The following is a 15,579-nucleotide window of genomic DNA, read 5'->3' as shown; positions in this document are numbered from 1 at the left end:
TGGTTTTGTTCCAGCCTCCTAGCACCCAAAAACACACACTACCATCTCCTGTCTCTAGGCCTTTGCCCTGACAATTCCCCATGCTTGGAGCGCCCTCCCTCTTTACCTCTGTCTGCTGAAATCCCTCAGAGAGCAAGCAATGCCTGTCACCCAAAGATGGTCCCAAACCTCCCAGAGGCCAGTGACCCTCAGCCCACTTTACCAGTTACCCCACCTCACGTAAACTGTACTAGTTCTGTGCAGATATGAATATTTACTTTCTGGTCCCACACACAAAAGGCACCATTTTCATTCCTTGAACCCATCTCTCCAACAGTGCCTTGTACACAGTAGGCACTTGTTAAATACATGCTGATTGGGTGAATGGTTAGTGCTTTCAGAAGCACAAATCACTGAGCTTTATTCCAAGTACCATAATTCAGAACAAGGTTTGATCACAACAACAGGCCACACTGCCTACAGAACCAGTTATTTCAGAGACAAATATTCTTCCAAGAAGGCAGTGTATCTTAGAAGTCTTAAAAGAAATGGTGAGACTCTTCCCAGGAAATCTTTGCTAAAAATAAGACACACAAAGAAATCAAGCCAATTTTGTACAATTATGGGGAAACTGGCCTAGCTCATTTGCGTAGGGACAAACCTGCCTGGCTGCCACATACACGAGCATCCCGGAGGGCAGTGGGGGACTTCAGGAGGAGGGGAATGAGCTGAGATGGCTCCCAGTGTTCCCTACTGGAAGGCAGCCCCACGGCCCTGGGCAGGGCTGTCAGCTCCCATCTACACCCCCACGCCCCCAGAAGAAGAGGACATGCAACACAGTGAACAAGGCAAGGCATGGCGGAGGTCAGCCAAAGAGAAAATAAAGTTGGAATCCATCAGCATCACGCACTTCCTGTGCAGAGAGAAGGGTCTCCCTTCTTAACCTTCCTGAACAACAGTCAAAGAGCACTGGACTATGGGATCACTTTATAACATCACCAAATCAGTCATCCTCCGCTGCCAGAACAGGCAATTGCAGCCCAGAGCTCATGCAGGTCTTACTGAGAACACAGAAATGCAGCAGTGTCTCTTACCATTGCTGACTCTCAAAATCGCACCGCCCAAGTCTCTGACTTCATCAAATCTGGCAAACACCGTCTGCAACCTGGAAATGAAGAGGAAAAGCTACTGTTCTGACTCGTACACTAATGAGTGGCTCTACTTCCCCAGACACATACATGCTTATATACATGTGTGTCTAAAACACATATAATGCACACATAGGGACTGACATAGACACAGATGTCTATTTCAAGCCAGTCAGTTCACCTTTTTAAAATGTCCTGGCTACTTCCCATCTCAGCCCCATAACAAGAAATCACATAAAACTCATCTATTTCCTGAGGCCACTCAGAGATTAAAGAGGTGAAGTAGGGCTATCCAATTGCATTTTTATAGAGAAAATAAATAGGGGGGAAGGAGGGACAAGGGGAGGGGGCTGGGTCGAGTCTTGCTATTTGGCTGAAGAGGGGAAGCGTCTGGGTGTGACCACTTTCCCCGTTGGCCATTGAGGTAAACTGTCTAACGAAACCCCAGACCTACACTGGAAAAGACTCCTGAGGCCGTCCAGTGCAATTCCCTGCCTTTCAAGAGGAGGAAACTGTGGCCTAGAAGGACCACCTTCCCTAAGGCCACGTGGAGGAAGCTGCTGAATGGTGCTGGAAGCTAAGTTTGATCTGCCACATTCCTGATTCTGAGGCAACTGACTTCAGTCTCTGCCTCTGTGGAGACCAAGCCCTGGGCATATATGTCCCAGGCCCATTCACAGGAAAATCACAGCTGAAGCTGACCTTCTGAACCACAGAGAAATTGAGGCCCACAAAGAGGACAAGTAACTCCCTCTTTTGGCTGCATGTCCAGGGGACTATGGGCACAGCAAGGTCCTTGCAGGTGTCTGGTGCAGTGCCCAGCACAAGCGAATGATGGACAAACTGAACTGAATTACTCAAAAGTTGACCATATAGCAGAATTAGATAAGAAACCCAGTTTTTCTCCCAACCTCCTCAATAAAATTGTTACCCAACTAAAAGAAAACAAAGTCCCCAAGCTGGAGTTAAGTTGCGCCAGAGTGGGAAGCAGAGCCCCTTCTGCCTGCAGAGAGCTACTGCTCAAATGGAGGGAAATGGGCTGGGGTGAGGGGTGAAGGTAGAGAGTCAAGAGCAGAACCTTGAGGGGACAGGCGCCCACCAGGACCTGTTGGGTCGGCCCTTCCACTGGACATTGGTCACACTACTGATTTCTCAAGTTTTTTGACTGGTGAGCCTGGTTTTCCCGAGTCAGCCCAGGCTAGATGCACACCACCCACTCTGGGGCCAGGGCCTGCTCTCCCATCCTTGGGCATCCCTGCAAGGCAGGCCGCAGTTAGGCCAGCTCTCTCTGGGTTGTTTTCTGAGGGGATACTTGTTGGCATTGTACTTTTGGTAAAGATGATGGGTGACTTAAAGGGTGTTTGCTGAGGAGAACTAGCTGAAAACTGATGACTGTGAAAAAGAAAGCCCCACCCCAGCTCTGTGGCAACAAGTCAGCAACAAAGTCCAGCCTTCCTTGTAAGATTCCCCCTTCTCTGGAAGCAGAGGAAACTGTGATTCTCAGCCCAGGTCTATTGCCTTGTCTGGGGCGAGGTCTTCTGCCTGCCATGTTTGGAGGGAGACAGTTCTCTGTCCCACCATGCCTGGGGAGGAGTCCTCTGCCCTGCCATACCTGGGGGGTGGGTCCTCTGCCCTGCCATGTCTTGGGGGTGGGGGGACCTCTGCCCCACCATGCCTGGGGAGGAGTCTTCTACCCTGCCATGTCTTGGGGGGGGGGGGGTGTCCTCTGCCCTACCATGCTTGGGGGGTGGGTCCTCTGCCCTGCCATGCCTGGGGGGGGTGGGTCCTCTGCCCCACCATGCCTGCCACCTTCCTTGGTAGCTCTGTCTTCTTTCCCTCCCCTTCAGTTCCAACCATCTCGCTGCCATGGGCATCAATCACACTCACACCCTCAGTGTGCTGGCTTCCTGGCCATCCTTGATTTCTTCTGTGGGGCAACGATGGACATGAAGGATGACTCTTTCCCCGGGAGAAGAGAGTGGTCCTTAAAGGAGCCAGCTATCCCAGGCCAGAGCATGCTCTGGGTGGTCTTTGTGGACCTGGAACCTCCTCCAGGACACACTCTGGTGTCAGGGGTCGTGGGCAAGACTCTGCCCTGCTCCCCTCACCAGCCTTGTTCTCAGTGATGCTCAATCCCTTTGCCCCCTGCCAGACTCTTTCCCTGTCACCCATTCTGGAATGAAGGAGGCCCAAGCTTCCTCTTTTGCAGATATACTGTAAATCTGACTCTCAACATACTCACAAGTGTGCTGCTGCCAGTGTGAATCTCCTCTGTATACACTGGGTGCACACAATAGCACAAGAAAAACTGGCTTTCATGACACTGTTTTGTATATACCAAACATCAAAAAGCAATGTTTCTGACTGCCTGTGAGCTCCTACCTAACCGGCTCTGACGAGCCCCTTGGCTACCCCACCAAAGAGCAAACATGAGCTACTCTCTCCCTCGGGGGGACCACAGAGGCTAAGACTGAGCCATCTTTCCACTGCAAAAGGATCTTCCTTTCAGAGTGCCAACTCAGTGTCCTCTGCTCCCAAGCCCACGACCTACAGAGGCCCAAGAAGCAGGAAAGAGGCCAAAGACATGCTGTGGGGAGCCACTGAGGGGCCACCTGGCTTTCAGAGAAAACTCAAGCACGTTGTAGCCCAGCCCTCTTCAGCTTCCCCAAGGGCAAGCATCCAAGGCATGGCTGGACTGCTCTTGCACTCGGGAGCCCATGACCAGATGTCTCTAGAACCTGTCCATCTCTTCTGTCCTGCCTCTGTGGAAGGCACCACGCTGCCCCTATCTACCCCAGGTAAGGCCCCTAGACAGGGATGGCAGTGCAATCCAGCAGGTATAGACACAGATGCTGATCTGCTGTGGGACCCTGGCAAGGCTCTGCTCTCAGAGGACTTCATTTTCCTAGCCGACAAGAGGCAAAGGAGGCTGGGTGTCATGGCTGCTATCCCTCTGGCATTCCTGGGGCTCCAGGCCTGGTGTAACACCCCACCTTGTGGCACCCTGACACAGCTCAGGCACATGCCATCCCCAACACTGTGCATGTACTTCCTCTATATCTACCTAAGTTCAGCTGCCTCATCCCCTCCTCAGGAGGCCTCTGCTGATCCCTTCAGATGTCCATCCCCTCCCTCTCGCCTGCCTATGTGGGCCCCCACATATACCCCCTTGACTCCCCAGGAGAACAGGAACTCATGCAGGTCAGGGTCCCCTCAGCTTCCCCTGACCCTCCCTATCGATTGTCCATGGGCAGGGCCTTGGACAGAAGGAGCCAGGTGTAGAAGTTGGCATCCCTGGAGACGGAGGAGATGCCATCACACCTTTTCCCTTCCTGCTCTGAGCTTCACACCTGTGCACTTCTCTCCCTGGGGAGGTGTGCTGACAGGACAGGAGAGACATGGCTATGGTGCTTACCGGGCAGCGGGCAGACCTCTCTTGCTGAGGTCTGCTCTGACTTTCTCTCCCACGTGGCGGTAGATCTCCACCATGGCCAAGATTGCAGCATCCCTCACCTGTCAAAGGAATTGGGAGATGAAAGTGACAGAAATGTTCACTATTGCCATCCCACAAGCAAACATGGTTAAGCACCTTGGGTCACTTGTCAAGATTCTTTGCTATTAAGAACTCCCGTCAGGGTTTTTCTGCACCTCAGCCAAGACCAAACATCCATGATGCACAAGACGTGGCCGCGGCCTCACCTTGGGGAGGCCTGGAGAGGTCCCATCCAGGCCTCCCACATCACTTCCACCTTGGGCAAAGTTCCTGCCCAATGTCCTGGATGTCCCCACTACTGGAACACAGAGAAGATAGAAGTCACCTCCCACAGGGGCCCAGAAGGCTCACGCCCATGTCAAAAGAAGGGGTTGTATCAGTCACTCCCCAGCACGTGCTGGTCCCTGTGCCACGGGGATCCCTGGGATCCAAGCTTCCATAACAGAACCTTGTGGCCCAAGGTGCTCCCAGGCAGGGTATGGAAAATACTGGCAGAGAGAAGTCTGGGAAGCCTCGAAGGGTCCAGCCATCCCCTCCTGTATGCTGTACCTCCAACTACAAGGGTGCAGATAGACTGTGTGGATTTAGGCCTGCATATGCTGCCTAGCCCAGCACTGAGCTCCCAGCTTCAGCCTCGGACCTCAAAGGGCCTCACTGCTGAGGTCCCCCAGTTTCTCCCACTGGGCACAGGTCAAGCTCTTGGGGGACCTTTGGTCCTTGCTTTTCAAAAAGAACAAGGAATCCGAGAGTTGAAAGGGCCCACCAAGGCCACCAAGCCCAAGCCCAACCGGACAAGGGCTCTGGTAGAGGGAGAGAAGGGGCTACAATCTGAGGGCCTGTGTTATCTCTTAATGCTGGAGGGATCCTATAACCACCCCAGGACACTGACAGCAAAAGTAGTGCAAGGAAAGCTCTCCCCCAACACAAGGTCCTCGCCAGAGGCCGCAGGACTGCAGTCATGGTGGGGCGAGGCCACAAGGAGGCTACACACACTTGCCAAGGGTCCACAAAAGCCAGGCCTGAGTGCAGCCTGAGGCCACCAAGTCACGCCTGGAAGCACTGGATGCATGCGCTTCTTTGTCCCTCAAAGGACAACTCGACACCATGTCTGCTTCAAAGATCCAAAAGAAGGTTCTAGTTGCTGAATTCCCCACTGGAACCTGGCCAGCTAATCCTCCTACCAATCTGAGAAGTGGGCACCCACATGAGAATCATCATTAAAAACCCCAATGGCTAGGGCCTCCAGGGGAGACCACCTTCCAAGCTGATGTCCAGCTACTAATGAACGCTCATGAGCCAAGTCCATCTCCCAGCCCTCTGGTAAGGAGCCATCCTCCTTGCCAGTCCCCCTCAAATAGGCCCGTGCTCTCTGTCAGCTGAAACTTTGGGGCCCCCAAAGTCCTCCTTTTTTCTCCAGATACTGCCAGGGGACAAGTAGGACGACGGACCCTCCACTGGTCACCCATCACTCTCCCTACGGGATCAGTCCATACCAAACTCATGATAAAATAAATTTCTGTAAACCAGAGTCCATAGGTCAGTCAAGCATCAATCATTAGCTACCTGAAGCTCTGGAGTGAAAAGAGAAAGCAAAAAACCAGTGCCTGCCTTCAAGGGGCTGCCAGGCTTCTGCAAACAGCAATGTCTAAACAAGGTACAGAGCGAGTGGGAATCATCATGAGACAGAAGGGCAGGGAAGGAGGTGGGCTGGGATGTGGGGGAAGCCAGAGGAGGCAGGAGGGAGCATATACCAGGCACAGGGGGTCATGAGGCCGCTGTTGCTGGGCCCCAAGGTCCTGGGGAGATCAGGCTCAACAGAGGACTTGGGATTGGAATCTGGAAGTAATAAGAAGCTGCTAGATACTGAGTAGGAGGCCTGAGCCTTAGGGAAGACCCTTTAGTGGATGAACAGAGGTGGCAGACCCCTTGGGCCAGTTACAGCAGGAAGTCCAGGCACAAGGTGATGGGCCTGTGTCAGGAAAAGGGCAGGGTCAGAGGACAGAAGGGGTGTATTGGGGAGACAAAGAACCTTGGCACCATCCTGGATCTGGGGGGTGAGAGCGAGGAGTAAGTTGGGAGCCCGAGGGACTGGGGAATGGGGGGGAGGTTAGGGGCAAAGGTAATGAGTTCTGCTTTGGATATGTTGCGTCTAAGATGTCTACTGAACATCCAGTTCGAGATGCGAGACTGAAGTTCAGCAGGGAGGTTAGGGCAAGATGGGTAGATCTGAGAGTCATCATCAGTAAAGAGATGTTCGTTAAATCTGTGACAGGTAATGAGACCACCAAGTGAAGTAGGACAGAAAAGAAGAAGGCCCAGGACAGAGCCCTAAGGGATGTGCATGGTGAGAGGTTGGAGCCAGAGGGGGATCCAGCCAAAGAGGCTGAGGATGAGTGACCAGAGAGGGAGAAGAAGCAGGAAAGCAAAAACAGCATCATGAAAATTTAGAAAAGAATCAGACAAAGGAGGAGAGAGCGAGCGGCAGTGTTCAAGGCTGGAGACTGGGCAAAGGCCACGGGATTTGCTCATGACAAGATCGTGGCAGCTTTGGAGAGAGTGATGAGCACAAGTCAGATTATCAAGAGTTAAAGAGCAAGGGAGAGGAAAGGAAGTGTAGGCCCAAGTGTAGAGAGCCTTTCTATCTACACTTCCATTTTGTGGTCCAGCCACAAAACGAGAAGAGAGAGATGGGATGACGGCTCGCAGCCATGGGGAAGCCCTGGGAATGACTATGGGCAAGGGAAAGGAGACAGGGAGAGGCTGAAAATGAGTGACAAAAGTGGAGAGGAGGAAGGCTGGAGGGGCATCTGCCAGGAAAGATGGGATGGCATAAGCTGGCCTTGGCAAGGAGGAGGGCCTCCTCTTCACAGGAGATGGGGAGGACAAGTGAGGCAGCTCAAGGAGAAAGGCCCCCATTTTTTCTGTAAGACAGAAAGCAGCTGAGAGGGAGGCATGAGGAGGGATGAGGATGAAAAGGTCAGAAGAGCCACCAGGAGAAAGGGAGAGGTAGAACCTGCCAATGCAATTGGATTCAATTCACTTTGATGAGGCAAGCTGGACAGGAGGAAGCTCAGAGCTACCCAAGTTCCTGATGCTGCCTGCCTCAGTTTCCTCATTTATAGGGTGTGAGTCATCCCAGTCCTGACGTGGATCAGAGGAGATCCTCTCTGTAAAGTGTGGGCCTCTCCTGATGGAGTCCCTCCTTAGGAATGGGAGCCAAAGCACAGCCAGGCCATTGGGTACAGCCAAAGCCAAAGAGCGCCATGTTCTAGCACCAAGAGCAAGATAAGCCTTATGTCACCCTTCCGGGGAGAAAGCCAGCGTGGAGAGGAACCAGGAGTCACGCCAGCAGTGGCCACATGGCTCAGGGAGCCCAGAACTAGCCTTCATATCTTACAGAACCCTTGGCAAGTCCGGTAATTGACAGTAGGAAACCCCACTGGCTCAAGCTGAGGGATCTCAAAGGAGTTATGGGAACTTTCAGGGTAAAAGGAAGCCAACAACTCCATGTGTGAACACAAATACACTCCTTACCTGACCATTGGAATCTCCAGATAAGAGGCACAAATGTGGCACCAACTTGCTGAGGACTAGCGAGTGTGCACCGTAGCTTTAAAACAAAAGGGGAGAAAGAGCTTAGTATCACGACAGCACCCCGTATTTCAGCATCATGCCCGCTCCCTCTCGCTTCTGAAGGGGCCATCATTCAATGCTTAGGGCAATGGTAGACAGACTGGGCAGAGGACAGCAAGGACCACAAGAATCACAGGCACTACACAGAACAAGAAGGGAAGGAATTGTATTCATAAGAGTTTTGGAAATGTAGATTAAGAAAAGTCCACATCATTCACCATGTGGGCACAAGAACTGCCACCGAGCCCAAGTGCTGAAGCCAAGCCTGTCTCCCCTGCCAGGTGGTGCGCCACCCACCAAGGTTGCAGCTTTGGGGAGGAGCCAATGGGAGAGCATCCTTAATGCCGCTGCTTTTTGCTTTGAAAATCAAAATGTCCTGGCACTGCTGAAACTTCTGTGCTGTACTTGCCGGAGCAAGAGTGGCAGAAGGACGGGGAAGGAAGGTGGGGGGTGGAGGGAGAGGGAGACAGAAGGCGGAGAGCTGTGGGAGGAAAAGGAGCAAGGGACAGGCAAGCTCACCTGAGATCCCACAGCAAAACAGAAAGAAATGGGAACTGACCCTGACACCAGATCCAAGAGAATTTGGAAAGTCCCCCAAGACTCGGAATGAGCAAAGCAGAGGTCAGTACAAATGTTTTAAATGATGACAGAACAATTCCATCGGCTCAAGGGCCAGAAGCAGTAAAGAAAGAGAAGGGGAGCAGAGAAAAGCACCTGAAGGACCATCCTCCAAGATACTCTGAAGACAGCAAGGGCCAGCCCCGCGGGGCAAGCAGCACAGACAAGGGAGAGAAGGCAGAGAAGGGGAAAACAGAGCTGAGAGGAGAACAGGGCCAGACTGACTGCTCACCATCAAAAAGACAGTTTCTCAAAGACAGTGCTGAGCCCAGTACTGGCAACCAATGACCCCTAACAACCATTCTCTGAGGGTCCAGAAAACTGAGACTCCCTCATCTCAAGGCTCACGGGAATCAGCAGGAAGTCAGGGTGAACTAGCCTGAGGCATCCATGCAAGAGAGGCCAAGGATGTGACTCCCCAGGATGTGTCTATCTGAAGGCAGAGCTCCTGTCCCCAAGGCCAAACATCCCCCAGTCAGTATAAAACCACATCCAAAAATCCTCTCAGGAATAAGTGCTAAACGTCAGAGGCATCAGGGCTTAAAAACAGAGGTGGCTACAATACCCACGAAAACATGTCACTTCTGCAGCTTAGAACCAAGGTGGGGATGAGGGCTGTGGGGAAGGGGCAGGGGAGTGTTTTTAAGTTCTTCTGCTTACGTGTTTAAGGTGGCAATAAGACACAGACAGACACCTTCTCGGGACCGATAGTTCTTGTGTTTAAAACCAGCAGTCAAGTGCTCCCAAACATACTAGTGGGAAAAAGAGAGAGAAGAATCATGAATTACTGCAAACAGAATGTCTCTGCTATCCCCTCTGCCAGAACCGCCTGGCTGCTCTGGCTAAGCTGCATTTCCATCCAGCCCCACACGGATTTCCTCTTCCCCCACATCTCTGAGGTGTAACTGCAGGAACCCTGCTTTCTCATCTATTTGATTTACCCTTGAATTAGGATTCTCCTCCTGCATGAAGCCCCTCCCTGAGGAACCTGACACTTTCCCCACATTCTCTCTAAGAGAGAGGAGTTACAGGACCCAGAAAGGCCTACACCCAGGACCTTGGATAAACATATTCCACTGTCTTTCCCTTGCAATGCAGCCAAAAGACTCTCCGTGGTCCAAGAAGCATTTCGCCAGGTCAGTGTTGCCTGGCAACAGCTGCAGGGTGATGGGAACAGGCCTGGCCGGCCCTTGCCACTGACACTGAGATCTCTGTTCAATTTCTGGACCGGCTAACAGTGGCCTTCCACACACTGCTTTCTTTTTGAAAAAGCTCAGCAGACACTGTAATGCCTAAATGATGGCCAAACGCGGGCCCCCAAGGAGGAGAAAACCAGCTTCTGAAGGAATGAAGGCCTCCCATTTTTCACAGCACTCCACAACACACACAAAGACACAGACACACACATAGGCACACACAAAGACACAGACACACACATAGGCACACACAGGCACGCACACAGACACACATGTGCACACACGCACGCGCACACACACATGCGCACGCACACACACGCACGCATGGACATGGACACATGGACACACACACACACACATCCCAAACAGTTCCTGTATCCATGGGGAATAAAGTTCTATGGTAGAGCTCATTTTTACAATAACTCATTGGCACTTAGCCAGAGGCTTGTTTTAGCGATCTTTTCTTTCCCCAACTATCACAGAATTTATTTTCATAATTGCAATATTCATAAGATCTCAAAATAAGCTTTGAGACTGAATTTTTTCCTATCAGTAATAAAAAGGAGCTTCTGGTCAAAGTATTGTCAAGATCAGCTAGCAAGAGCCTCCAGACCGGGTTAGAAGCACAAGGAAAGGCCGTTCAAAGGCAGCACTTCCCTCGAACTGGACTCTTCACAGGGAGCGCTGCTCGGCAGCTTTGGCCACCCTTTCCCAGCCCCGCCCAAACCCCTGGCCCCATGGACCCCTGGTGTCCTGGAGAACAAGACCCTAATCTAGTCTGAACCGCTCAAGGGAGCAGACAAGCCAGAAGCCAAAGTCTCAGGGGTCAGTGGCCACACTACTCTGCAGTGTTTTTGAAAGTGCGCTGTATGACTTGTATTTCCAACAGCTGGCTTTTCATCTGGTCTGAAAAGCAACAGCTGCACATTAAAACAGCACCTACTACGTACTTGGCACACAGGAGCTCCCTGGGGCCTGTGACAATCCTGGGTAAGGGTCACCCTCTACCAGACAGAGGCCAGCTGTGGACTCCAGTCCTCCAGGGGAAGAAAGCCTACCATGGGTGAAGCCGCTTGATCAATGAGCTGCAAGATGAGAGTCTGCGCCTGCTCTCGGACCTGGTCTTTGCAATCTCCCAGTCGGTCTATTAAAGCTGAAATAACTAAAGAAAACAAAACAATTAAGGACAACCAGTGACAAGCACAGGAACTCACAGCTTTCCTGATAGTACCTACTATGTGCTGACAGCTTTACAATTGAGATTTCATTTAATCCTCACAACCACCCTAGTCCTGATCCCCTTTCTGCAGAAGGGGAAACTGAGGCAGGAGAAGTTCAGTGATATGCCCAGAGTCGCTGCCCCAAAACCTCTTCCACCCACCTCACCGATGCTTTGGGGAGACAAAGGAAGGAAGATGAGAGCTGAGAACTGAGCACTCCATACCAGCCATCTATCAACTGGAGTCTGACAGGTAATCACCAAAGACGCAAGATGTGGGCACAGTGACAGGAACCACACCTGGGACATCACTGGTGGGCCCAGGGGTACTCTCGCCTCAAGCTGCCAAGGCAGGGCAGCATTGACTCTGCCCAGAGCCCCGAGACCTCAGATCATCCAGGCAGGATCTGGGCCCACAGCTCCTGGGCTTGGTCCACCCTGCCATGGCTGCATTTCATGTAATATTTGAAAAACAAACTTAACGTGTTACTACACTCTAGGTATTCTTGTCACCGCTTCCTACAGAGTATAGAAACAGGGTTTTGAGCTAGTGGGAAGCTCAGTCATCACCCAGGGTAACACCCCCAATTGCCTCCAGAGCTGGTGCACTGCAGCTGGATACCGTGGCTACCTTGTAGGGTACTCAGGACTGAGGCCCAAGGGAGACATGTAAAAACCACCTAAAGTCAGAGGCAGCTTTTTAACAGATATAGGGTGGGAGGCCAGGCCCTCTCCTTGCAATTCTGGCCACTTCAAAACTTCTCCGGATGTCAGGCCCAAGTCTAGCTTTCGGCCTCTTCCCCTCCTCCCCCACCAGATGGCCCTTCATGTCCTCGGCAATCCAGTAATGCCAACCCCTGCATCCCCTAGAACTCGCTCCCTCATCTCTACCTCCTGGCTTCCATCATACTGAGCTGCAACCCCCGCTTCCTCAGGAGACCTTGGCCAAGGCTTGCAATGTGGGTGCCTCCTGCTAACCCCATGTCTGTCTTGTGTGGACGGAGTTATTGGTACGTCCTCCCCTCATGGGAATATAAACTTTGTGAGGGCAGGGACAGCAGATGCTTGGATTGGTCTAGGCTTGCTGGAATATCTGTTGATCATCTGGCTGACCGCCCTGCCTCGCTGGAAACATGGAGAGGCCCGGAGCTGGAGAAGGAGCCGTCAGACACAAAGGAGAACCAAGATCACTGTCAAAGACAGAGCAGAGGCCAAGAGGGGCAGATCTGGCAAATGGGCCCTCGAGGTGGCAGCAAAAAGATAGCTGGAGAGCCTGGACAGAGCCATTTCAGGTGAATGATGAATGCAGACACCCAAGAACCAAGCAGGAAGGGGGGGAGGGAGGGGAAAGAGACACACACACACACACAGAGAAGGAGAGACAGAGAAAGAGGAGAGACACAGGAGAGAGAGGAAAGGCAGAGAGACAGAGAGGAAAGGAAAGAAAAGGAGAAAAGAGAGAGGGAGGGAGAGGAGACAGAGACAGAGAAGGCCTCCTCGGGATTGTGGCCTGGAACCCAGCTGGAGGGGAGCCATGACAAGAAGGCCATCAGCAGACAAGAGCCACTGGAGAGCGGACATGATGGAATGGGACCACTTCAAATGAGATGGGAAAGGAGAAGGTGGCAGAAGACATCTGAATGATGGGATGTGAGGGGGAGGGGAGAAGATAGAGCCATGGTAGGAGGGGGAGCCAAGGGAGGCAGGAGCAAGGGTGGAGAAGGGAAGGTTGAACCCCTTAGGGAGACCCAAAAGGATGAGGAAATGGACATCTATAACACCCCCCAGGCTTCAAGGTCTCATTTCTCCACCCATTCTGCAGATGGAGGGAGAAATCCAAAGGATAAGGGGGCAAGGGATTTGGGGGCTGGGGTAGAGTAGACCCTGTTCACAGGGGCTCCCAGTAGAAAAGTGAAGTGAGAGCAGTCAGTGGACAGGCAAAGGCCTGGAGGGTTGGGCTCGAGATCTTATGGCTGAGAGGGGGCATAAGACAGAGGGAAAGAGGACATGGGAAAAAGTGATGACCCCATCAGGGAATTTTCTGAGCAGGCAGGGGTGACCATCTCTGGGATGCTGGGGTGCCAGGAGAGAGCGATTGTGAAGTGGTAGCAAACTCCTAGGGAGGGAAAGGGACAAGCTGGAGGTCAGCAGACAATAGCTACCAGTCTGGGGGGGGGGGGGGGGAGACATGGCACCAGTGACTCCCCCAAGGAGGAGAGGGTGTAGGTAGCAGAGGGAGCCAGGATGGTTCCAACTCCCCTCCTCTGACTGGTGAGTTCCGTGCAGCTAGGAAAGGGGTAAGGGAGGGCACTGGGTTAGGATGTAGGTCAGCTGGTGCCCAGGCCCAGTTGAGTGTTCTCTCCAGAAAAGCTCACACCTAGGTCGGGTGACTTCCTTGCACTCAGTCACAGATTCACCTTCTGTGGCCTTCACATCCCCTCCAATGGCTGTCCCTCCATGTCCTCCCCATTGAGTCCTCGGTCCCTTCTCCCCCCACCTCCTGAGTCCTCCTCAGCCCTGATGCTGAGGGCTTTCCCCTAGTCAAAACCACTTGGCTTCAAATCACATTCTGGGATTGCTGTGTGCCAGGCAATGTGCCAAATGTGGAGGATGCAAAGACAGAAATGGAGGAATTGGGGAACTCAGGGAAGCCAGGACGCAGGGAAGAGTAGGGAGAGAGCCCCAGGCCTGGGGGATGGCCGGAGAGTGCCCAAAGCTAAGAGACGGAGTGGCTTGTTTGTGGCCCAGCTGGGAGGCTGGATGGGGGAGTGAGGGGGACAAAGGTGGGAAGGTGGGGTAAGGGGGAGAGAGGGATCCAAGATGGGGAAGGGCCAAGAAGATGGTGGGGAGAGTTTGGGGGTAAGGTGACAAGGGCTCTAAATGTCAAGTAGCGCGTTTGGGATTTGATCCTGGAGGCAATGGGGGGCTTCTGGGGTTTACTGAGTGATAAGACCTGTCAGATTTTAGGAAAATCACTTTGGTGGCTGAACATGGTAGGCCCAGCAAGCTAATATACATAACATAGGTGTGAGGGGCTAGGGGCCTGACCCCTGGTAAAGGCAGGGACAGCTGAGAGAAGGCGTGGAGTGTGTCTGGACTTGAGTTCATGTGTATATTTGAGTGGACATGAATGGATGGATGGATGGATGCATGTGTGCATGTATATACGTATATGTACATGTGTGGGTGGGTTGTGCATCTATGTGCATGCATGTACACATATGTGTATACATGTGGGTGCATGGGTAGATGGATTCTATGTGTGTGTGCATGTGTGGGTGGGTGGACTATGTATTGTACATGTGTGTACATAGGTGTGCATGGATGGATGAATGTGTGGATGGATGGGTTGTGTAGGTATGTGTGCATGCATGCATGTACACATGTGCATGTAATGGTAATTAAAAATGGGGAGATCTTTCTCACTCATAAATAGGCCCATGGGGCCTGCCTGAGTCCCATGGAGCCTGGGGTGACTGGACAGAACAGGAAGCTGGAGCAGAGCTGAGAGGAAGTTAGTGGTGAGAGCAGAAAGAGCTGGGAAGGCTGCAGACTGGCTCCCAGGAGTGATTCTGGAATTGCTTGTGGTTTGCTTCATGGATCTGCTTTATGGGAAGCGTGACAGGGGAGACGTGGGGCTGGTGCTGTCCTCTGCACTGTTATCGTGTGTAGATTTTTGTAACTGTGATGGATTTGGCCTTCTGGTCCTGCCTTCCATGTGGAGAGTTTGTGGTATTTTTCGATTCAGAATTGCAGGATAGGCACTGTGAATATCGCATTGGTGCTACAGTGCGTATGTATTGCATTGCATAAGTATGCATTATGTGGATGGATGGATATGTGTATATGTATGTGTGTCTATGTACACACACACACACACACACACACACACACACACACACACAGCAGCAGCTCCCACTAAAAGAAGGCTTTCTGATAGACATTCTGGACTCCCCCCCCCAAATAGCCCTGGGAGGCAGGTGCTACTATTTCCATGTTTTACAGCTGAGAAAGCTCAGCCAGACAGCAGGGAAGTGACCTGCCCAGGGTCATCCTGTCAGTCAGTGGCTGAGGCTGGATCTGAACTCAGATCTCCCTGACTCAGGTCCAGCACTCTAGGCACTGTGGAGCCCCTTCACGTTTCAGCACTCTCTGCTCCCATGAAGTGTGCAAACCCTCTGACCCTCTGGCTCAGGTGCGGATGGGTTCGATCATCATTTCTCTCCAGACACAGTCCTGAGTTGCCTCTGGAAGCCTGGCAACCCGCCAACAACCATCTGCTCATCTCCACCT

At 52.3% G+C, this 15,579-nt stretch overlaps 1 protein-coding gene across 33 annotated transcripts in view; it reads right to left on the bottom strand.

Moving 5' to 3' along the window:
* The window catches only part of CLASP2 (cytoplasmic linker associated protein 2), a 148,159-nt gene that overhangs the window by 121,328 nt on the left and 11,252 nt on the right, over positions 1 to 15,579 (bottom strand). For all 33 annotated transcript variants that reach the window (XM_072599246.1, XM_072599252.1, XM_072599247.1 and 30 more), the window contains exons 3-7: positions 11,126 to 11,229; positions 9,532 to 9,623; positions 8,155 to 8,230; positions 4,543 to 4,640; positions 1,074 to 1,144 (exon numbers count right to left, since the gene is read on the bottom strand). In XM_072599246.1, the coding sequence (XP_072455347.1) occupies positions 1,074 to 1,144; positions 4,543 to 4,640; positions 8,155 to 8,230; positions 9,532 to 9,623; positions 11,126 to 11,229 (441 nt within the window). The remainder of the gene's footprint in view (positions 1 to 1,073; positions 1,145 to 4,542; positions 4,641 to 8,154; positions 8,231 to 9,531; positions 9,624 to 11,125; positions 11,230 to 15,579) is intronic.

This window comes from Notamacropus eugenii, chromosome 3, assembly GCF_028372415.1.
Source record: "Notamacropus eugenii isolate mMacEug1 chromosome 3, mMacEug1.pri_v2, whole genome shotgun sequence".
NCBI lineage: Eukaryota > Metazoa > Chordata > Mammalia > Diprotodontia > Macropodidae > Notamacropus > Notamacropus eugenii.
This window is presented reverse-complemented; position numbering and strand designations above follow the sequence as displayed.